At 47.6% G+C, this 22,628-nt stretch overlaps 3 protein-coding genes and 1 long non-coding RNA gene across 6 annotated transcripts; 2 read left to right on the forward strand and 2 right to left on the reverse strand.

Moving 5' to 3' along the window:
• The first annotated feature begins 676 nt into the window (after positions 1 to 676).
• On the forward strand, positions 677 to 5,727 carry LOC119330969. 3 transcript variants are annotated; one of them, XR_005160349.1, is made up of 6 exons: positions 677 to 779; positions 940 to 1,088; positions 4,172 to 4,290; positions 4,422 to 4,559; positions 5,273 to 5,377; positions 5,452 to 5,727. It is a non-coding gene; the product is annotated as an uncharacterized LOC119330969 (long non-coding RNA). The 3 variants fall into 3 exon arrangements; XR_005160347.1 differs by having other exon boundaries at positions 4,172 to 4,263; XR_005160348.1 differs by having other exon boundaries at positions 4,172 to 4,263; positions 5,461 to 5,727.
• On the reverse strand, positions 733 to 4,165 carry LOC119330968 (putative receptor-like protein kinase At3g47110). Its single transcript, XM_037604118.1, has 2 exons — positions 1,202 to 4,165; positions 733 to 1,120 (listed from the first exon to the last, which is right to left on the reverse strand). The coding sequence occupies exons 1-2, from the start codon at positions 4,008 to 4,010 to the stop codon at positions 762 to 764; spliced, it is 3,168 nt and encodes a 1,055-aa protein (XP_037460015.1). The 5' UTR covers positions 4,011 to 4,165; the 3' UTR covers positions 733 to 761.
• Positions 5,728 to 13,399: 7,672 nt separating the features above from the next.
• On the reverse strand, positions 13,400 to 18,447 carry LOC119333836 (WAT1-related protein At1g09380-like). The gene is made up of 3 exons (XM_037606590.1): positions 18,341 to 18,447; positions 17,181 to 17,243; positions 13,400 to 14,243 (listed from the first exon to the last, which is right to left on the reverse strand). Exons 1-3 carry the CDS (start codon positions 18,445 to 18,447, stop codon positions 13,400 to 13,402), a joined length of 1,014 nt encoding a protein of 337 aa, XP_037462487.1.
• A 1,220-nt stretch (positions 18,448 to 19,667) lies between these two features.
• On the forward strand, positions 19,668 to 20,594 carry LOC119330581. Its single transcript, XM_037603695.1, has 2 exons — positions 19,668 to 19,967; positions 20,204 to 20,594. Exons 1-2 carry the CDS (start codon positions 19,685 to 19,687, stop codon positions 20,242 to 20,244), a joined length of 324 nt encoding a protein of 107 aa, XP_037459592.1. The 5' UTR covers positions 19,668 to 19,684; the 3' UTR covers positions 20,245 to 20,594.
• Positions 20,595 to 22,628: the final 2,034 nt, after the last annotated feature.

Genomic DNA, 22,628 nt, shown 5'->3' on the forward strand with positions numbered 1-22,628 from the left:
CACACACACACACAGTGAATCGCTCCACCAGTCCTCCGCATCTCTCGCAAGATCCGGACCTCCGCCCGCCTCACCCTACCCGGCGAGCTCGCCAAGCACAAGCACGCCGTCCCTGAGGGCACCAAGATCACACCCTCTTGTCTTAGGTTTCGTCTGGTTGACCGCCGGTGCTAATTACTGCTGCTCGCGAGCCTTGTTGTATCGTCAGTGATTCTGGGAATTTATGTATTGATGTGCTGCTACTTTTGGAATTATTGCCTGGTGCATGTCTGAATAGTACTGATGCGTTTGCAGTGCGTGAGTTTTTCTTTCTTGTTTGTGGTGTCTGAATCTATGCTGCTCTGCTCTGCTTGCTTATCGTATGGTCCAGTATATATCCATTTGCTGTTACTGGATTCCATTCCATGTCTAGTGTTTTTCTACAGATGAACCATGCTTTGTGGTGCAGTCTCAATTATTGTCTACTGGTTTATCTTAACCATGAATTAATGTTCCCAGCATGTGTGCCGTTTTGAGAATGAAATCATTTCTGGAATGACTAGAACTTGCTATTATTGCACACATAAAAAATGGTTCTGCACTTTGCATTTATTTGATACAGATGTAAAGAAACACAAATCCCAGAATGAGAACAATTATAGTACTAACTAAAGCGCTGCATATAAATCGCAGGATCGTGTCTTGTACAAACTTGGTTTTTCAATCCTGTTCTGAATTTATTGAGTCAGGGCTTCTTTTCCTGCTTCATGTTCCCCTGTAACCTAGCCAGCAAACGCGAGGTATGCATCTCTGATTGCACGCATCTCTGCTGCTGCATCTCCTGTCAATGTTCGTTCTCGAGGCTGTTGCTTTGAGCAGGATATGCCAAGCCTCAACACTGAAACCAAGCACTTCTGCGTTCTAATAGTATTGTTCTCGTGTTGTTCGTTGTGCATCCAGATTGTTGGGTCAGCTACCTCCAAGGTTCTATCTAGAAGAGCATCCTCGACAAACTTATGCAGATCCAATGAATCTATGAACCTGTCATCTGTTGGGCGCCTTCCGGTGAACATCTCAAGCAGCAATATGCCAAGACTATAAATATCACCGTGAGTTGAGACCACAGAGCCTTCTCCATACTCTGCAATTATGCAACATTTCGTGGTTAGAATGCCATATTTACGTGCGAAGGAAAGATAAAATCAGAAGATATTTCAATTACCTGGAGCAACATAGCCAATGGAACCTTTTATTCCAATTGTGCTATATGAAGTTTGCATCCTCTCGCTTGTATTTTCTTGAAGGATCCTTGATATGCCAAAGTCTCCAACGCGGGCGCTCATGTCGTCAGCAAGAAGAATGTTGCTTGGCTTAAGATCACAATGGATTACCAATGGTTGACAATAGATGTGCAGATATTCTACTGCGTCCACAATATTGATAGCAATATCAAGCCTCTGGGCAAGGCTGAGCGTGTTGTTTGTAGTGGGCTCTTGAGATTTTGGGTGGAGCCAACCATCCAAGTTACCATTTGGCATGAACTCAAACACCAATGCCTTGAACTCTTGACCTTGGTGGTCGACGCTTGAACAAGAAGTAATGATATTTATGAGACAACGATGCCGTATCCTTCTCATGGCTTCACATTCAACCTCGAAACTCTTGGAATACCTGGATTGACCGAGGTTAAACACCTTGATAGCCAATGTTCTGTCCTCATTTGCCAAAACACACTTATAAACTGCACCGTAACTTCCTCTCCCAAGCAAGTTAATATCTGAAAATTCGTTAGTTCCTCTCATTAATGCATGATAGGGGATTCTTTCATAATGGTTCTCAGCATCTGAGTACTGCACTAGTATCTTCTGGCTTTGTCTGAGCTTCCTACGAAGTATCCAAACAAGAACAAGAACCAAAACTGACAACAAGATTGTTCCAGCTGTTGCTAGCGAAATTACAAGAGACTTTGACATCCTTTTTCTGTTCTTCCTAATGCGGCTTGTGGAACATGGAACCAAGTGAAGTTGAGGTCTACCACTACACAGATTGGTATTCCCAGCAACAACTTCTACATAAGTGATGTTTCTGAAAACACCTCCATCTGGCACCTCACCTTGCAAATTATTAAAGGACAGATCCAATTTGGACAATGAAGTCAAATTCTGTAGAACTGCCGGGATTGATCCAGAAAAGTCATTGTGTGCTAGGTACAGTTCCTGCAGGTTTCCAATACTAGCAAGGGCCTCAGGAATATTACCAGAGAGCTTATTCATGGTCAGATTCAGTTTACTGAGCCCCTTAATATTTGTCAGTGATCGAGGTATGCTCCCCTCGAACAAATTATTGTCTAATAATAACCAGTCCAAGACTATGCAATTCTGAATACTATCCGGTATCTTGCCAGACAACTGATTTCCTGATAGAATCAGTTGGTTGAGGTTTGCCAAGCTACCAACCTCATTAGGAAGGGGTCCTGAAAGGGAATTGTATGACAAGTCCAAGTACCAAGAAAGGCCAGATAATTTCAAAATCTCTCTGGGTATTGAACCGTTAAGTCTGTAGTTTGTTGACAAATCAAGTAAGAATAGGTTTTTCAGCTCCCCCAGGCTTGCTGGAATGGGCCCCTCCAAGTTTCCGTAGTATGCATAAAGCCTGTTTAACTGTGAAAGGTTCCCTATTGACGGCGGTATGAGGCCAGACAAGCTATTGTTATACAAGGCTAGCTCAACCAAGTTTTCCAGCTTACCGATGCTCTCTGGGATCACTCCGGAGATATAATTGTTTGCTATTGCAAGCCTGGTGAGACCAACCAAATTGCCTATGTCTGCAGGAATAACTCCAGCGACCCGACTGTCCAGTAAGTATAACTCTTGAAGAGTCGTTGAGAGGTTAGTAACTGAAGCTGGCAGCAATCCTTCTAAAGAGTAGCCGCCGAGTGACAAGAAGCGCAACTGGCTGCAGTTTGCCAAAGAAGTGATGAATTCCCACCCTTTGTTATCATTTGCTTCAAGCTTAGTGTCAGACAAGTGGAGATGTTGGAGAGCTTGCAACTTCCCCAATGTTGGAGGCACATACCCACTAAATCTATTGAACCCCAGGCTGAGTTGTATGAGGTTAGATAGATTAGATATTGAGGAAGGGATGGTCCCCGCGAAGTAATTATTACCCAAGTAAAGACCATTTATCTTGGGGAACTTGTTGTCGATATCATCCAGAATGCTTCCATACAACATATTGTGACTTATATCAAAAACTTCCAGCGACGATAAGTTGTAGAGAGAAGGTGGAAGCATACCAGAGAGGTTGTTTTGGGAGAGACTGAAAAACCGCATGGTCTGGATGCTTCCGAGCACTGGTGGGATTGAGCCAACTAGCTGGTTGGCAGAGAAATCCAGATATCGTAGATAGGACAGATTGGCCAATGACCCCGGGATGGGACCTGTGAAACTGTTGTTCCTCAGCGAGATCACTGCTAGGGATATGAACTTTTCGCCGAGCTCAGCTGGGATGTGGCCGCCAATCTTGTTGTTGTGTAGTCCCATTTTGTTCAGCCTAATGCAGGAACTCAGGTTTACAGGGAACTTGCCGGAGAAGGAGTTGTCGTTCAAGTCTAGCCTCTGTAGGCGACGGAGGCGGCCGAGGCTTGCTGGAATCTCCCCATGGAACCAGTTGAAGCTCAGGTTGAGCATCCGCAGGAACGTGAGGTTCCCTAGGGCTGGGGAGAGTACTCCGGCGAGTGCTCTGCTGTCCAAGCTCAGCTCCACCACCCGCGCGGGCCTCCGGTGGCTGCATGTCACGCCTTCCCAGCTGCAGAAATCAGCACTGCTATTCCAGGAGGCCAGCGAGCTGCCATCGCTGACTTGTGCTTTAAAAGCAAGCAACGCGGCCTCATCGCTGGCGATCACCATGACGATCATCAGGAGCGCTAGCAATGACCATAGGAAACTCATGACCCCCATTGCCATGCCCCTCTTGGTTTGGTTGGCAAGTAGCAGTAGCCTGCTCCATATATACAATTTTTGGTCTTGCATTATTGCCTTCTGCCAGTTGCAAGCGGTGTGCTAATATTTCAACAACTCCTAAAATCGCTGTTTATGTCCCGTCACTTTCATTTCCCAGCAATAATTTAGACCTTCTGTCCCTCTTTTGACAACTTGGCAGTTACTAAATCTCAAAACTGTCCAACATGCAGACATTTTCAAAGGTGTTATCCACCCGTCAACAATGGCTGCTAAATAAGGATAATGCCAATCGGCATGGCAGTTGGTGAGATGGTTTTCGTCGGTAAGTGTAGACAAATATGATAAGATGGTAGGTTGGTTAATCTTAGATTCCTTTGTAGCAACATGATTGTAACTGAGTTTGGCTACTCAGTTTGAAATCCAGTGGGTAGAATGGTTTTCTGTTTCAGAACTGATGTGGGTAGAATGATGGATCCATAGGTACTCTTGCGTCCACCTGGGTTGTTCCTTCAGAATACTATCAAGGGAAAAGCTCAACGTTTCTGCTTTGAAGCGGCGTCCATTTCTGCATGATTACAATGGGGTTGAACAGAACAGCAGTAACCTCATGCCTTGACGGTATATGTTTGCAACTAGCTTTACTTAATTGCTGCATACTGAGATTGGGGTGATATATGCACTCACTTTTCATGTTAGCGATATATGTTAGTCCATACAGAGTCATGTATGTCGATGTTGTTATGTATACAGTTTTTTTTGTGCCGTCGTTATGTATACAGGTAAACTAAATTGATATATCGGGTTGTACTGCTAACAGTTCGGGAGGTCAACATTTTTGCCATATTTAGCGACTTTTTAGGATGTTTTATTGGCATCTCATTGTTGAAATTCTCATACATGATCTGAGGAGAGCATGTGTTTTTGTTTGAGTTAAATTTCTCAATAGATGGATGCGTGATGTAAATATGATAGCATCTAACAGTAATATTTTCATGTTTCAGAACCTTTGCTATTAATAATAACTGACAGTCTCAAACTACTTTTGTAGTTTGAGGAGATCAATAACTGCCAGTGCTCTTTGTCAAAAAAAAAAACTGCCAGTGCTCTTAGTTTTAAACCTAAAATCACTCTGAATTCAATGCATTTCTACAAAAATAGATAGGTTCATTTACCTTGAATCTTAACAAAAGAAATGAGCAGTGTATGCTAAGCCAAAGAGGCTTCCAAATAATTAGTTAATTCAGCGAAAATGAGTTCAGAGGATTAAATATGACACTTCCCTTTTCCTGGATGGTACACTTTGCTTCATTGGATTTTTCTGTATCATGCAGACCATTCCTAGTGCCCTCCAGATTTTCTGGTATCAAGAGATATATGGAGGAAATGACTGTATTATATTTACAAAAATACTTCCAAAACCATAAGGTGGAGTAAAGGTACCTAAATCTTTCGAGGTTTTCCTCCAATTCCGCACTTCAAAGTTTTTTTTGTTGACAAATTGCTCTTTTAGTTTGATCAGGTGTTGTCCACGATTGATTTAAAGCCAAACCATCAATAAAATGGTGGTTTGCTGTGAAATGCTTACACACAGATTGGCCTTATACCCAACATCTAATTTAGTTGCCTGTTTTTCAAATATTCTCTGTCATGGCATGGCTTGCAAATTAAAACGTCAGATTTAAAATATGATATTCAGAACAAATCCTTTTTCAGTTTATGTGAACAACCCTGTATACATGTTCAATTGGAAAACCAAGATTAACCATTTTCTCAGCTTACTCTGGGAGATACAGCCTTCTTCGAATGTATATACCATTATTTGCTCCTCTGGAGACATGTAGCTGTAACATGGTTTGATTGGAGATTGAGTAAGCAAATTCTTTTCTATCGCCTGGAGTTGCACCCCTTCTTTGAGCTAAACTTGCAGGTTCAAGAGAAAGCTCAACCTGGAAAACATGCATTGCTCGTCAGAAGCCTGAACGAACTTGACCTCACGATGAACTTGTGAAGTGATTTCATACTATAACCAAGTAAAGAACTAGAGATAAAAGACAACCATGTACAAGCGTGCAGGTATACATGGGAACGCATGACAAAGTAATAACAATGGACACCATGAGTGTTCAGGGTTATAACTTATGAGGCATGAGGAGTTTTGTCTGAATATCCTGCTGCTTACTCAGAGTCAAAACGGTAGCGGAAAAATAAATAAAATAAGCACTGCTACACATGACCGTGAACTATATATCCATTTAGCAAGAGTGGTAGAGGAACAAACCTGCCTCCCAATTTCATCCATAACAATCATTCTTGGGAGCGACTGGACCTACCAACACAAACAACTTTCGTGAGTATCTGTGTGAGGAACAGCATTTTATATTGTGTCATTCAGAACTTCTGATGTAGTACCAAGCTGGAAAGAGATCAAGTACGATTACAGAATGCACTGTTTAACTGAGGGTTGTCCATGAAGGATGCTGTCCAACTGAACGTACTTTCAAAGTTGACAAGAGATTCCAAGATGGCGACACATGACAAAAGGTTGGAGCATGCAAATCCAATTCCCTGTAAGAGTTATGAAGCAAGAAACCCAATAATAACTGTTAGCGCCTTTGAAGATAACTCACAGCTACAGAACATCATACTCTAAATTCTGTCCCCGGAAAGAAGTCGGCAGAACTGTAACATATTCAGGCATCTGAGTTGAACCGAATCGAGAAGGCTTTTATACCTTGAAGGCTTAGGCTTCAGCCTTGGACGGAGCCCTCTTCTGCTCGCCGCTCCGGTACCTCTCTGCAAGCGCAACCATAACAACATCACATCAGCTCGATTCGATCCGCTCTTCCACCGTCGGCGGGACCCTTTGTGGCTTCTCTCACCTCGGAGGCGACGGCAGAGGGAGAGGACGCCTGGATACCGGCGGTGCCCGCGAGCGCGGCCGCCATGTTCGCGACGACGGCGGTGGCCGCTCCATCTCCTCCTCCTTCGACGACGACAGTGTTCCCGAGTCGAGATGAGGGGGGTGTCGCTGTCGGGAGGAGCTCGCGTAGGCAGGCCGGCGGTCGGCGGAAGGTGGTGGTAGTCTTTCGCGGTGTGCTGTTTAGCTTAGCGCGACCAGGCATGAGGCAACGGAACAGCGAGAGCAGAGAAGGCACTGCGCAATAGGGGGGTGGACAGGTGGTGTGCAAAAGGCGGTGGGACCGGCAACAAGCCTCCCCACGTCGGTGCGTGCCTCTCCATCGACTGACTGCCGGAGGCGCGGCACGGGGGTCATCTCGGCGCCGGCAACAAGCCTCCTCCTGCAAGCAGCGCTGCCGCAGCGCCCGACGTCGGACGGCAGGGCACATCAGGGGCGGCGCCTCCGGCTGTTCGGCGTGGACCTGGAGCTCGCCGGCGCAGATTGATAGGAGATTCACTACGCACATTATTATTAGATCGTCAAAGAAAGAAGAGATGCGCGAACCGTTCACCGACACCGTGTTCGTCAATGGCAATCTCAAGCGAATATGGCTATTCCTAACTGCTTGCGCGCGCAACGCGAATCGTTGCCGTCGCTGCTGCATGTGGATCAGCGCGAGCGTGCCCCGACATAGCCCACCGGAATAAAGCGTTTCCAGTTTTGCCAATGCTATACGGAATGAATACAGTCAAATCGTATGTAGCGACCTACACCTACGCCCACAATTAGCTCGTACTTGCCTGCGGGGCCTGTCCCATATACCCCGTGACCCATCCGCCCGACCTGGACGCAATTCAAAATTTGAATCCAATCGTGCAGACGCAACAACATCACCGGGAACCACCACGCTTCCCGTCCCCGCGCGACCGTGCCCGGATCTGCAGGTTTCTTAACGATTGACCAATGAATCTTGGTGCGGAGTCATTCACAGATCCCCTGTTCAGGTTTCTCCTCTCATAAGCTACTCTTTTTCTTTCATCGTCTTCTCCGTCAAATCCTTCAATCTCAATCTTGGCGTGTCCATGAGCAGCTTCTGTTCCCAGCCAACTTCCCCTGAGGACGCCCCAGATCTGGGATAGCTAGAGAAGGAGGGCGACGGCTGGTGCATTCCTCCGGATTTCAGCGGTTCTCCTTCCTCAAGCCAAGATGGAGAGGAATCCAAATCCTTCACTAGACGTTACGCCCCATATAATCATTAATGTGCACTGTATATCCTCAATTGCAGTCCTCTTATGGCCGACCGCGAAGAACTTTAGAGATAGCAGCAACATGTACCCGAAGATGGCCTCTTGCACTCAACCAAGAAGAGGTTTAATGTTATATATCGGTCGGTAAATTTTTCCATTGGAGATCTTGGGAAACCAACACCTTAATTATTGTGATATTGTCATCACTAGACAACTACATCCAATATAACCACCGATGTGCACTTTATATCCTCGGTACCAGTCCTCTTATGGTCGACCGCAAAGGACTTTAGAGATAGTAGCCATAGGCGGGTCTGTTGCATTCAACCATGAAGAACTTTAATGTTGTATATCGATCGGTATGTTTTTTTGTTCGGAATCTTTGGAAAACCAACCTCACAATTAATGTGATATTGTCATCACTAGATGCTACGTCTCATATAATCGCCGATGCACACTTATTATCCTTGATTGCGGTCCCCTTATGATCAATCGCGAAGAACTTCGAGATAGCAGCCATATGTATCCAAAGGTGGCCTCTTGCACTCGACCAAGAAGAAGTGTAATCCTATTTTATCGATCAATAAGTTTTTTCATTGGGGATCTTGGGAAACCAACACCTTTGGATATCGGTTCTCTTATGGTCGACCGCAAAGAACTTTAGAGATAGAAACCATATGTACCCGTAGGCGGACCTATTACAGTCAATCATGAAGAACGTTACTGTTGTATCGATCGGTAAGTTTTTTTCATTCAGGATCTTTGGAAAACCAACACCACATTTATTGTGATACTGTCATCACTAGATGCTACATCCCGTATAATCGCCGATGCACACTTTTTATCCTTGATTGCGGTCCTCTTATGATCGACTATGAAGAGCTTTAGAGATAATAGTCATATGTACCCGATAGCGGGCCTTTTTCACTCAACGCCTAGTATCAACTTTCACATACTCTGACCGGCCATATAACTACTCCTATGGCATTCATATCATCTGAGATTAAATATACTCTGACCGACCATTTAAGTTGTGATATTGTCATATTAATGCACTTAAATTGTATATGAAAAAACGATGATCTGCATTGAGCAACATATTTTAACTCGAGTGACGAGGCGTCTTTTGAATCTTTTGGACTATTGAACGAGATATAAATTCACAATGGAAAAAGCAAGGGCCTAGCTGACTGTGTTTGCACGAGTACTGGCGAGTGGGAGATACAAGGGGGGTGGAGAATTTAGCTTGAAGTGCACAGTGCTGCTACAAGCTTGTGACGCGGTACAACACAGGCACCCGAATTGGAAAAACACTTTTAGAAAAAGGAGACTTAAAACTTTCTAAATTATTTTTATAGTAAACATGGCCTAATGTATTACTCGTGTAAAAAGTTTCACGAAAGAATGATTCTCGTGGTTTCTTCAGCAAAAAAGAGAAGACAAAATCGCAAGTTCAAAAAATGCGAATAGTAACTTTTACGTAGTACAATTATATTTGTTCCCGTCGAGAATAACACGTCGCGCTAGTATTACACTAAGTCAGATTTGTTACAAAACAGATTCATATTTTTTGACTCTTTAAATATTTTAAAACTTTTTATTAATTCGGGTGCAATGGCACCCGAGGTCCATTGGCTATTTCCCGCTAAGGCTTTGTTTGGTGACTCAGGGAAGAACGCCCAGGGTACTACATCCCTTCGGGGGAACTTCAGGAGCACACGTAATTCCCTTCCTTTCCACGGGAGAGATCTTCTCCTCATTTGTTGGTACAGGGGAGGGGAAGAGAGGGTTGGAAGGCACAGGCGAGGGAGGGAGAGCGAGGCAACGGAGATCAGATCGCGCGAGGGAAACGGCGGGAGGATTTTCCACGAGTGTGGAGGTGTGGGACCTTTTCCCGGGGAAAGGGCAGGGTTCGGACAGGCACACCACATCGAACGGGTCGTCCAAATGAGAAGGCTGTTTTCCCAGGCGAGGGTCTCCATGTGGATTTCGGGCCCTGGAAAAACGTGGGGATCCCGGGGGGAACCCACGCAACCAAATGAGCCCTAAAAGATGGGCCTATATCAATATGGAGAATCCCTCGCAAAAAAATTAAAGATCAATATAAAGAACTTTCCTGCTGTTCAACACAGAACTTGTTAATTTATTTGGTACAATATCCTTACAGTCATAAAGAATCTCAGGGAAGGAGCTTGTGGTGGGGGGTGGACGAGTGAGCCCCACATTTGTGAGCAGTACCACCAGAAATTCTGCATGCTAGCGTCGAACTTTAGCGAGGACGCGTCCAGAGCTTTGTATGTCCAGAGATTTACTAAGAAGGATACATTTTTAGAAGATAAATGCACTTAGGTATTAATAATTAATAATTAATAATTAATTAAACACGTGTTAAAAAGAACTTTGGCATCTTCCACAGGAGTTTTATACATTAATAATTAATTAAGCACGCGTTAAAAAGAAATCTGGTGCAATTACAAATCCTAGTCGAATCAACAGTTGTAATCGATAGACTGGAGGGAAAGGAAGGCATGCGTGATCTAGGGGAAAAAGAATCTACAGCCTAGTCTGGTGGAATACGGTTCACTATACCATCTGTTGATCTGTTGAAATATTAAAAGAGCAAACATTATCTTCTCTAAGTGCACCCGACAAAATGTATACGGATACATTACCATCGCATGATTAGTCCCACTAAACTCAATCTAACGGCTAGCCTTAACCGAATCTGTTCTTTGTGTGCACTTAGCAATTTACATTGACTGACCGTACTCCACCGCAAAGGAAAATATGAAAATCTATGCCTGGTCAATTAGGAAACTATAATCACGGACACATCCTATTAAGAAACTAATCATGAGCACATCTAATTGTTAGGAAACTAATCACAAACCCATCCTATTATTAGGAAAAAAATCACGCGCACATCCTATTATTAGAAAAATAATTACGAGCCATCCTATTAGGAAATTAATCACGGACGCATCTAATTATTGGGAAACTAATCATGGCTGCATCCTATTAGATAACTAATCACGAACGCATCTAATTATTAGGAAACTAATCGCGAGCGCATTCTATCGTCTCCTATCAGGGAATCGTGATCGCGAGTCGCCAGCCGTCACCAGCCCACCACCCACGCGAGCCACAATGGGAGACACGCGAGGAGGAGCTGCGGCTTCCTCTGAACACACTTCTACTGACTGCAACGCCTTCGTCCACATCATGGGCATGCTCTCCGGAAACCACTGGCATCCGCGTCGACTTCAGCTCCATCCACAACACCCACACTGACAACCACCCACCGCCGAGGTCCTTCAAGTGGGGGCAACGCTGAGTATCTTGGACCAGTATAAGCGGGCCAAAAAAATCTACCCCCACAGCCATGCATGTAGATTCGCCTGGTCGCCAACCATCATCGTCCCCAAGGCGGTGCAGGTCTCGACCACTATGCAACAGGTGAAGCTAATCACGGCCCCATCTCACTCGCCCGAAGCCACCGCCGACTCCCTCAGCTCTGACGCGTGCTGCTCTGTTGGACACGCTTGTCCGGTACTCGCTCGTGGACGACGTCGTCCAAAGCTAATCCCGGTGCATGGAGGCCGCCGCTTCAAAGCTGGACGACTGACTCACCTGCGTCGACAATGCCGCCCAGCTGGTGAGAGGACACGGTCGCCGCGGCCGCTCGCAGACCTGAACGACGGAGACGCTCGCCTTCACGCGAACGCACCACACGCACGCATTAACCAAGTAAGTATCGAGTGTTGTTTTTTTACTGTCATCGCTACCTCACCGGTGGTGACACATCTAGAAGTACAGGAACTAGAGATGAGGCAATGAGAAACAAATGAGCGTTGGAGCACACACAGAGACGTTCGCCTTCTTTCTTTCTTTATTTTTTCACTGATTTTCGCGTACCTACAACAGACATTCCTGTTTTTTAAGTACTGACTACCGGTTATTACATGGCCAACTCACGACTACATAGTGAACTCACAGACAAATTCGCTGAACCAAGACCTTACTTGCAGTCATGAAATTACGTTTCACTGAAAAAACCTAGAAGTTTGCATAAGTTTTAATGAAAAAAAAAACTAAAGTTCGCATAAGTTTTACTAAAAAAACCTGAAGTTTGCATAAGTGTATTTGTTTGTCCAGCAGATACATGGCAATTGTAATTTTACATGAGCATTTTCATACCGTCCTTATCTACAGTTGAGTTAACATGTTTTCCTGATAGAAAACTTGGACTACATACAAGAGAAGCAAAAACTGCATGTTGATTATGATGATGATGAATTTAGGATATTTTGTGGTCATGGTAAATTTCATATCATTTAGTACATAAACAATATTCATAATTTTATTTTATTACCATCAATTGTGTTGAGTTTTTTTCATATATATGTATTGACCCTCTTCTTTAAATTAGATGTAACAGATGCAGAATGAACTCATACCACATAATCGCATACGAGCAATTCAAGAGAAATTGGCGGGATTCTTTCTTGACCATGTCATACATAAAGACGGAGAATGCCATGTGGAAGTTGAAATTGATTTTAGATGTTAGGGATTATAAGAGATGTTATATTGTATATATGTAGTAGTGTCGGATAGATATACACAAAAACTTGTTGCTCGATCAATCTCGGAGAAAGAGAGGTCACTTCTCTCTGTATATGTTCATGACGATCTTGTGTAATTCTTGACTGAAATTTGTTGGCACTGAAACGGTTCCTTAGCTTGTCCTTAGTGACATTTTTATGTGTGACTATACTTGCATAAATGTGTGCATATGAAGAATCATGATGAATCTTCTAAATAATTTTAAATTTTATAAATTGAGAAAAATGGGTGGTCTTTTAATACAGGAGACATGTTGATTAAGAAGAAACGATATTTCAAATTATTTATACGAGTTGGAAATAAGAGATCGTGTACTTTATAGGGAAATTTCAAATTTATAAATAAATTGTCTTGTATTAAGTTTAGTATAATATGTTAATCCAAATAGATTCGTATTGCGTGTGCATATTTATTAGTTCAAATAGACGTGCGTTGCACGTGCACACTTACTAGTATGTTGAAATTGGTCACATGGCTCGTATACACAGATGGGGCATGCAGACCTGACAGCAAAGTGGGCCATGTCAATTGGACATCATGCTTGATCTACGGTCAAGATTTAGGTTGTGCCCACAACTAGTTAGGAAAAATCCACGTCCATTCTCAAGTTACTGGTAAGTACGATGCTAGTATCATGCTACGATTGGTTGAGCAGGTAAGCTAAATCCATCGATCGCTCTAGTTAGCTAGGCGACGCCATCGTCGGTGTGTCCTCGCCGCAGCCCCTGCTCGCGGTCGTCCCCTTTGGCGGCAGCGGTGAGCTCCTTGCGCTTGCCCCACAGGAACGCGTAGAGGCCTACGACGACGAGCGCCGCCCCGAGAACACCGCCGAGGTAGAGGTCGGTGCCGAGAAACACGGCGTCGACGGCGGCGGTGACCACCAGCGATAGCGAGTTGAACATGGGCGGGTACACCGGCCCGCGGCGCGCCACCGCCCACGACACGAGCACGAACGTGGCGCCCGTGTTGAACACCCCGGAGTACACCACCGTGACCAGGCGCAGGTCCCACCCCAGCCTCCACTCCGCCGCCCAGCCATGTCTGTCGCCGGTGGGGGTGAGGGCGAACGCCACGGCGGCGGCCGCGGCGGACTGCAGGCTGCCCGCGGCGCATGTGAGCGCGGTGGCCCAGTACCGGGACGGGAACACCTTGGCGACCCTGGCCTGCACGACGAACCAGAGCGCGTAGCTTACGCAGCTCCCGCACAGGCACAGCGTGCCGGCGGCCATGTCGCGGGTGCCGTGTGGCGCGGCGGTCGGCGCGCCGCCGTGGGCGTGGTCGTGGAAGTGGAGGTGCGGCAGCGGGAGACGAGTGCCCTTGAAGAAGCTGACCACCATGGTGCCGGCGACGCCCACCGCTGCGCCCAGGAGCTTCATCCTGCCGGGCCAGTGGGAGAGGGAGAGGCGCTCGGCCCGCAGCACGACGGCGATGAGGAAGGTGGCCACGGGGATGAGGTTGAGGAAGTCGACGGCGTAGGCGGCGCTGGTGTCCCGCAGCCCCCAGTAGTACAGCCCCATCGCAAGCAAAACTCTAGTAGTAGATCATAGATCATACACACACATATATTTGAATTTGTGTCAAGACAAAGAATGTTAATCGGTCCAGAATATTAAGAACCAAAACTAGTGTGGACAATTTTATTTTTCTCTGGCACATGAAAAATTGTTTTATTTTTTTAGTACATGACAATTTGTTTTCAGATATGCTGTTTAGGGCCTTGTACGGAGTGTTTAGAGAAATAAACCAGTTTTTCTTTAAGCACCCGCCGTGCTTATGTGTAGAAGGTAGACGCTTAAAAAATCCCTAAGAACATCATGCATTGCATTGCATTGTACGTCATGGTTTATTGGTCCTCATATTTTTTTGTGTCAAATTTGGACCATGAATTTAATAAACAAAATGCTAATGCATGTCACAAAATTTTTTATCATTGAAAACTATGTTGAAATACGAATCCAATGATATATTTTTTATGACATGCATTAACATTTTGTCAGTTAAATTTATGATCAATTTTTGACACAAAAAACGAAAAGGATCAATAAACCAAGATGGAGGTAGTACAAGGCCTTAACTAAAGTAACGGAGAACTGGTAGAGGTTTGCAAACGGACCAATCACTCATTATCTAAAGATACATATAGAACTAAACTAATTTTGTTTTTAATTGTTACTAGCAAAAATGCCCGTGCGTTGCAACAGGAGAAACAAATCTTCGCACACGACTGTCTAACACGGGTAATGCTAGTTATTTATATGCATAAAAAAGTCAGGCTGGACAATTATATACAGACATATTAAAAGAACTACAGACGTGATCAACAAAAGTAACTCGATGTACTAAAATTGCTTAATTTGCCGGCCATACGCAAGAGGGATAATAGAACATAGGGAGAATTTTTCGCCTTTCTTTATTATGAAAAAAGTCAACAACCCGTGTTCGCATGGGCCAATTACGTAGATCTCATAATATACAATTTTTGAGAAATTTATTACTTTTCTATTTCATTTTTATCCAGAGTTATAAATATAACTGTGTCACCTCGTCATCTAGCAAACTTTGGCATCATTCAAATATAATCTTTTAAGTGAATCAAAGCGCCAAATAGAATGTTCAGATTTGTTTCATCTTAGATGAGCAATGGAATTTTATAGGAGTGGCTAATCGGTATAGGAAAATGCAAAGGGTGCAAATACAAATTTAAATGTAATGCAACCAAAAAACTTCCAGGACCAGATTTTCTTACAAAATTCATTCTTAATTAATGATATACACCTGCAAGTATTCCATGTTAATAGAAATCTTGTACCTTGAAAAAACTGCCATGGTCTAGCATCTCTATTTCATAACTGGTGATGCAAGAAAAAGTAATAAAAGTCAGATTTGTTTTTCATTCACTCATGGTGGACAAATAGATAAGATCTGCTGATGAGAGATAAAGAAAAGAATACAAAAAAAAGGATGAAGCCTACCTTCTCCTAATACCATAACGGAGTGGCATACTTGATGATTTGAATTGCAGGTCTTATTTTATTTCTATCAACATAGGCACATAATAAAATTAGGAGGTGTATGCTTCCGATTTTGACTGGGTTGTTTTGCATTGCAAGGTGAGAAGCACGATCTGGCTAGGTGGTAGGTGGAGATGTGGTTCCAGAACCTATTATCTCAAGCAGACAGAGCTCGACCGCAAAAGCTTTTGCTGGTGGTGCGCGCGTCTCAGTGATGTCAACATCATCACGGGTCTGAGGAGCAAGCTCGCCGAGGCGCTTTGCGCTCCTCCTCGTCGGCTGTGCCCAGGGTTCTATGCTCACTTTGGCGAGTAACAACGCCGGGTGTCTGTCTTGGAACTGTTGTCTCACGGCGGCATCGTGCTGACTTGGTGTGCAGCCGAGAAAGACCGAAACAACGTAACATTTGCCGCTGGCAAGCGTGGAGCGCACAGCCAGGCAAACATTGCTGCCGGCAACAATCGCAGCGAGACGCACAAGGATGAGAATGCATGCATTGTGCACACGCCGTCCAGGAGGTCTGACGGCAAGGAGCACAGGCCAGGCCCAAGCACTGATTCGTGACGCCGGGATGAATATATGCGGCGAATCGTAGTCCGTGATGTCCTCGTGCATGAACAGGTACTCGTCGCCCTCACTCCATGGTATTGTTGCTGGGCGAGGAAGCCGGGTAGGAAGGACGGGTGGGCACGTGCAGCTCTGGTCATGGCAGCACAACATGGTGGCGGCGACAGACAGGGGGTTCGCCGGGGCGGCCCTGGGCAGGATTCCAGAGTTTGAGATTTGCCAGATTTTAATCACGATGGTGCGGTGGAAGGGACGAGCGCAACTTTAAAGTTTGGGAGATGCGAATAGTTTGTTGCGTTCGGGCGAGATGATGCAAATCCATCTTTGTGTAGTGTAGGAACTATTGGTCCCGTGCACCGGATGTGTAATACGACTTGGACACGGACTTGGTAAGCAATTTCAATGACAACTAATGAAACGTGAGGGCCATGATGGACTGTGGGTTATGTGTCAGCCGTATACATCTTGGAATAAAATTGTCGTGTCAGGCCCGGTGCTTCTAAAAAGGTATATTTATTTTTTATATCTCAGCCATCAATTTTTATGACTAACACAGAATCAACAATATAGAAGGGTGACGTATAGAGAACTATGAAAGTTTCCGTCCTTTAATATTAGGTAGAGATAGAGATTGGACCAAGAACCGACAATCATGGTCATCAACAACTAAAGAATTAAACTAGGTCATTTCTCACTTTAGGTGAACTGGAGTAGTAGTACAGCGGCTTTAAACTCTCATGTCTAGCACAAGTTGCCATGTTGCCAAGTTGCCATGCATGCATGACCAAAAACCCGGCATTGCAAGCTACCCCGTTTCTAAATATATGATGTTTTGGCCGTTCAATTTAGGAACAGAGGAAGTAGTTGTGAGTTGCAGGTAGAACATTACCCGAACATAGCGTTGATGGAGATCCAGCCCAGCACGGTGAGGTTCACCTTCTTCCACATCTCCCTGCAACCATCCACGCGCATGGCGTAATTAAGAAGAGCAGATATCAAATGGTCTTGAAAAACATATGTAGTATGTACTCCCTGCGTGCACTAGCTAGGATATCAAGGATGAGTATGAACTAGCTAGGATATCAACCATCCACATCTCCCTGCAGCCATCCACGCTCATCCTTGACAAACTCTTCCTAGCTGCTTTTATATAACAAATGGTCTTGAAAAGAAAGGAAAAACGTAAGATTTACCTTCTGGCTTCTTTTATTATTATTATTATTATTATTATTATTATAATGATAGATTAGCTAAAACACAAGGGTCATTTGTGGATTGACTAGATCATGTTTTCTTGTCATCTTCTTTTGCCTCTAGCTACTTTGCTGGACATATCTTTGCCAGGATTGGAACTCTTCTTGGTGCGTGAGTTGTCAACATGCCATCTCTGCTTCGAAGTAAAAGCAACGGTGCTTGCCATTTTTCACCGAAATCGTGGTCTACTCTTATAGCTACATGGGCGGTGGATGGGCCATTTGGAACGCTAGTTAGAAGTGACTTCATCTTCAGCACAGATGCAGAAAGATATTGACAATGGAGATGGGCTGGCTCACACACACACGCGCGCGCAGACACGTTCACAAGTCGACAACAAACCGAAGATAAGCAGAACAAAGAAGTATGATGGGGTCAGCTAGGTTTTTACGAGCACGTACGTACGAATTACAGCGTTCGGTGCGGTCAAACGTACGCACGCCAGAGTGCCGTAGCCAGAATATTTATACGCCCGGGGCCATCACCATGTAGCCACAGAGCCTACTACTGTAGCCACAGAGCGCGGCTGTGGCCACGGTCACGAAGCTCTTCCCCTCCCCGCCCCAACACGGCCTGGCTACGCCCGTGGCTCGTACTACAAACCACCCAGTATTAACACACGTTGTGCATGCTCTCGGACGTAGGAGTACATACTCCTGTGCGCGCGCACATGCTGCTCGTCACTCTGGACATGCGTCAGTCTCGTGGCGGAGTGAAGGACGGACGCGGCGACGTACCACGCATGCCGGTCTGCAAAGTCAGTCAACTCCGGACGCGCCCGCGGGTACGGCGTACCTCTCGAAGACGGCGGCGAGGGGGGCGACGGCGACGGCGGCGACGAGGTTGCGGTAGACGAGCAGGACCAGGGGGTGCATCCCGCGGTTCATGGCCACCTTCGACATGTTGAACTGTCATGTTGTATGTTTGTATGAGCTCCTTGTAACGTCATTCTGTTGTAACAGTAGATACTAGAATGTAGGGCGTCCTGGTCAATCGCCACTATCCCATCGTGGCCCTGCATGTAGGGATCACGCCATGTATATCCACCTGTAACTGTACCAGTGAATGAATGCGGGATTCACAATTCTTGTTGGTAATCAGAGCCTTGCCATGTCTACCAGCTCCTCCCACTCTCCCTCCGCCTCGCCTCCCCTCATGCGCGACGACGATGGCTCGGCCACTGCAAACCTCTCCGCCGGCCTGTCTTCTGGTGAGCGGCCACGCGCATCGCTCTCCCCTGATCTCCCTGCATCTGGCGATCTTCCCCTAGCTTCCCACCCACCCAACACTGCCTCTCTCCCTGTGCCACCGCCCCCGGCTGCGCCCTCCACTCCCATACCAGCCAGCATCATCGGCGTCCTGGATTTCAAGCTGGCTCTTGACGACAGCAACTTCACCCGCTGGCGTAACTACGTCACCCTCGTGCTCGCGCGGTACCATGCGGAGGACCATATCCGCGTCGGCGCGGATCGCCGTCTCGCCGACCCTGCTTGGCGGGACGACGACAACACCCTCGTCTTGCTGTTCTTCTCCACCATCGACGGCGACCTCCTCGACATCATCGCTCCCGCCGGCTCCACTGCCTTCACCATCTGGAGCCGCTTACACGAGTACTTCCTCGCCAATGAGGCTGAACACACCATGCACCTGGGACAGGAGTTCCGCCGCTGCGAGCGTGGTGATCTCTCCATCAACGACTACTGCCGTCGTCTGCAAGGGATCGCCGCCTCCCTCGCTGATGTCAAGGAGCCGGTTACGGATCAGGCCCTCACGTTGCAGATGCTCGATGGTCTCGGGCCCAAGTTCGCTATGCAGGCCGCCATCCTCCAGGCCACCATGCCGCTGCCCTCCTTCAACCAGGCGCTCTCTCGCCTCGTCCTCGCCGAGCTGACCCTGGACAAGCGCGCTCGCGCCGAGGGCGCCCAAGTCCCCGCCGTCCAGCACGACGACCGCGGCGGCCACGGCGGCAACGGCGGTGGCGGCGGCAACGGCGGCAGCGGTGGTGGCCGCGCGGGACAGCTCGGCGCCAACCGCAACGGTGGGCGCGGCGGGCGCGGACGCGGCCGTGGCCGTGGCCGCGGTGACACAGCCGGTGGGCGCGGCGCTGGAGGCCAGCCCTGGCTCGGCTACTTCGCGCCGATGGGGATGCCCTTCCCTCCGCCGTGCGCCCCCTGGATTCCACCCAACAGCGCCGGCATCTTCGGCCCCCGCCCCGGCATCCCGCAGCAGGCATATCCCGTGATGCTCCCTGATGCACCCTCGCCCACTCCCGCTCCACCCGCCTCGTACGGCACACCACCTCTCTCGTGGGACGCCAGCGCCCTCAACCACGCTGCGCCCAGCTACGGCACCGCCTTCTCGCCCCATGCTGCCGAGTGGATCATGGATACAGGTGCCGCGTTGCACGTCTCCGGGGACCCAGGTACCTTGACCTCGTTTCGTCCCTTATTAGCACCTTATTCTCGTCATATCATCGTCGGTAATGGAGCTCGGCTCCCTGTACTTGCCCTTGGTACTGCTCATCTCCCACCTCGCCCCTTCTATCTCAGTCACATTCTACTTTCTCCTAATATTGTTAAGAATCTTATCTCCGTCCGCAAATTTACTCGCGATAATTTGTGTTCTGTGGAATTTAACCCCGCTGGTTTTACCGTGAAGGATCTAGCCACCAAGGAAGTTCTTCTGAGATGCAACAGTGAAGGCGATCTCTATCCCTTCTCCGGCACCAATGGCGCTGCACCGTCGTCGGCCTTCACCATCTCCACACATGACTTGTGGCACCGGCGGCTTGGGCACCCGAGTTCCTCCTCCTTTTCCCCTTTTTCCTTAGATTTCCTCAAAACTTGTAATAAAGATGCCCGCAAATCACCATTATGTACCGCATGCCAACTTGGCAAACATACACGCCTCCCTTTCCCTTCCTCCACCTCCTACACCACCGCCCCATTTCATTTAGTTCATTGTGATTTGTGGACATCACCGGTTGTGAGTTGCTCAGGCTACAAGTATTATCTTATGATTATTGATGATTATACTCATTTTTCGTGGACTTTTCCTCTTCGTGCAAAATCTGAAACTTGTGATGTTCTTCTCCGTTTCTTTCAGTTTGTCCTTACCCAATATGGTGTACTTATTCGATGTGTGCAGTGTGACAATGGCGGCGAATTTCTCACCACCGCTCTTCGCGCCTACTTCTCCTCTAACGGCGTTTCCTTTCGTCTCACCTGCCCCCACACCTCTCCACAAAATGGGAAAGCCGAGCGGCATATCCGCACGACCAATGACGTTGTCCGCACGCTCCTCTTCCAAAGCTCGCTTCCTCCTTCCTTCTGGGCAGAAGCTTTGCACACCGCCACCATTCTTCTCAATATACGTCCGTCTCGCGCCATTCATCATTTCACCCCTCATTTTCTCCTCTACGGCGTCCACCCAACCTACGACCACCTACGCACGTTCGGGTGTCTCTGCTTCCCGAACATCTCTGCTACCGCTGCTCACAAACTCTCCCCTCGCTCTGCCCGTTGCATCTTCCTCGGGTACCCCCGTGAACAAAAAGGCTGCCGCTGTTTGGATTTATCCACGCACAAAGTTATTATTTCTCGCCATGTGGTATTTGATGAATCTTCGTTTCCTTTCTCTGATCTCGCAGGATCCCCCGCTGCAGAAAATCCGGAGCCGCCCCTCGTTATCTGTACCTCGTACCCACCCTTCCCGCTGGCCCGCGCGCCCACCCTTCCTCGTGCGCCAACTGTCCCCGCCTCCTTCGATCGCACCCGCCCCACCAGCCCACCCGCGCTCTCGCCAATCCTGCCCGCCCGACTTGGTCCCTCGCCAGGCCCCACTCCCACAAACCCGCCAGCCCCCGATCTCTCGGGCTCCTCCCCATGCACTCCACCGCACGTCTCGCTCTCGGGATCCCCCCCATGCACGCTCGATCTGTGTGGCTCCCCTGCCTCTGTTTCGCCTCACCAGTCCACGCCACCTGATCAGCCCCTACCAGCCCGCGCCGTCCCTGTTGCACCGCCTGCTAACCCTCACCCGATGCAGACCCGAGCCAAAACTGGCTATGCCATGCCCAAGGACATCCTTGATCTTCACGTATCCACCACTCCCTCTCCTCTGCCATCCTCGTACCGAGCAGCCCTCAAGGACCCGCACTGGCACACCGCGATGCTAGATGAGTTTAATGCGCTAATTCGGAATGACACTTGGTCTCTGGTTCCTTGTCCTGCAGGTGTGAACGTGGTGACCGGCAAATGGATCTTCCGCCACAAACTTCATCCGGACGGCACCTTGGCGCGGTACAAAGCTCGGTGGGTGGTGCGCGGCTTCACGCAGCAAGCCGGCATCGACTATGGGGAGACGTTTAGTCCCGTGGTCAAGCCAGCCACTATCAGTGTCGTCCTCAGCATTGCGATGGCTAATGGGTGGCCCATCCGCCAGATGGACGTCAAGAACGCATTTCTTCACAGCGATTTGGCTGAGACCGTCTACTGCCTACAACCCGCGGGCTTTGTGGATGCGGCTCGCCCTACACATGTTTGTCGCCTAAACAAGTCTCTCTATGGGCTCAAGCAGGCGCCCCGCACTTGGTTTCTTCGGTTTACCCAATTTCTCCACACGCTTGGCTTTGTATCGTCCAAGTGTGACACCTCCCTCTTCATTCTCTGCCGTGGGAATGCCCTTGCCTATCTTATTCTCTATGTTGACGACATTATTCTTACTGCCAACACCACCAGCCCGCTTCAGTCTCTCATCACATCTCTCTCCGGCGAGTTCTCCATGAGCGATCTAGGCGACATTCACCACTTCCTTGGGATCAATGTTCATTGCTCCACCACCGGACTCTTCCTCTCGCAGGAACAATACGCGCTTGAGATCCTCGACCGTGCGCATATGCTTAACTGCAAGCCTATCTCCACTCCTGTTGACACTCATAGTAAGGTCTCTAGCACCGGTGGCGTCCCTTTCCATGACCCTACGCTTTACCGTAGTCTTGCCGGCGCCTTACAGTACCTTACCTTGACGCGTCCCGACATCTCCTACGCCGTCCAGCAACTTTGCCTCGTCATGCACGCCCCAC

Source organism: Triticum dicoccoides, chromosome 7A, assembly GCF_002162155.2.
Source record: "Triticum dicoccoides isolate Atlit2015 ecotype Zavitan chromosome 7A, WEW_v2.0, whole genome shotgun sequence".
Classification (NCBI taxonomy): Eukaryota; Viridiplantae; Streptophyta; class Magnoliopsida; order Poales; family Poaceae; genus Triticum; species Triticum dicoccoides.

Bases quoted from the DNA above. Each gene is read 5' to 3' on its own strand.
- LOC119330968 (XM_037604118.1), bottom strand. From the start codon at position 4,010: ATGCAAGACCAAAAATTGTATATATGGAGCAGGCTACTGCTACTTGCC. The intron at 1,121-1,201 runs GTAATTGAAATA...GCATAATTGCAG, and splicing joins CATTGGCTATGTTGCTCCAG to AGTATGGAGAAGGCTCTGTG.
- LOC119333836 (XM_037606590.1), bottom strand. From the start codon at position 18,447: ATGTCGAAGGTGGCCATGAACCGCGGGATGCACCCCCTGGTCCTGCTC. The intron at 17,244-18,340 runs GTACGCCGTACC...GGATGGTTGCAG, and splicing joins CTCGCCGCCGTCTTCGAGAG to GGAGATGTGGAAGAAGGTGA. The intron at 14,244-17,180 runs GTAATGTTCTAC...ATCTACTACTAG, and splicing joins TCCATCAACGCTATGTTCGG to AGTTTTGCTTGCGATGGGGC.
- LOC119330581 (XM_037603695.1), top strand. From the start codon at position 19,685: ATGGGGATGCCCTTCCCTCCGCCGTGCGCCCCCTGGATTCCACCCAAC. The intron at 19,968-20,203 runs GTACCTTGACCT...TTTACCGTGAAG, and splicing joins GCACGTCTCCGGGGACCCAG to GATCTAGCCACCAAGGAAGT.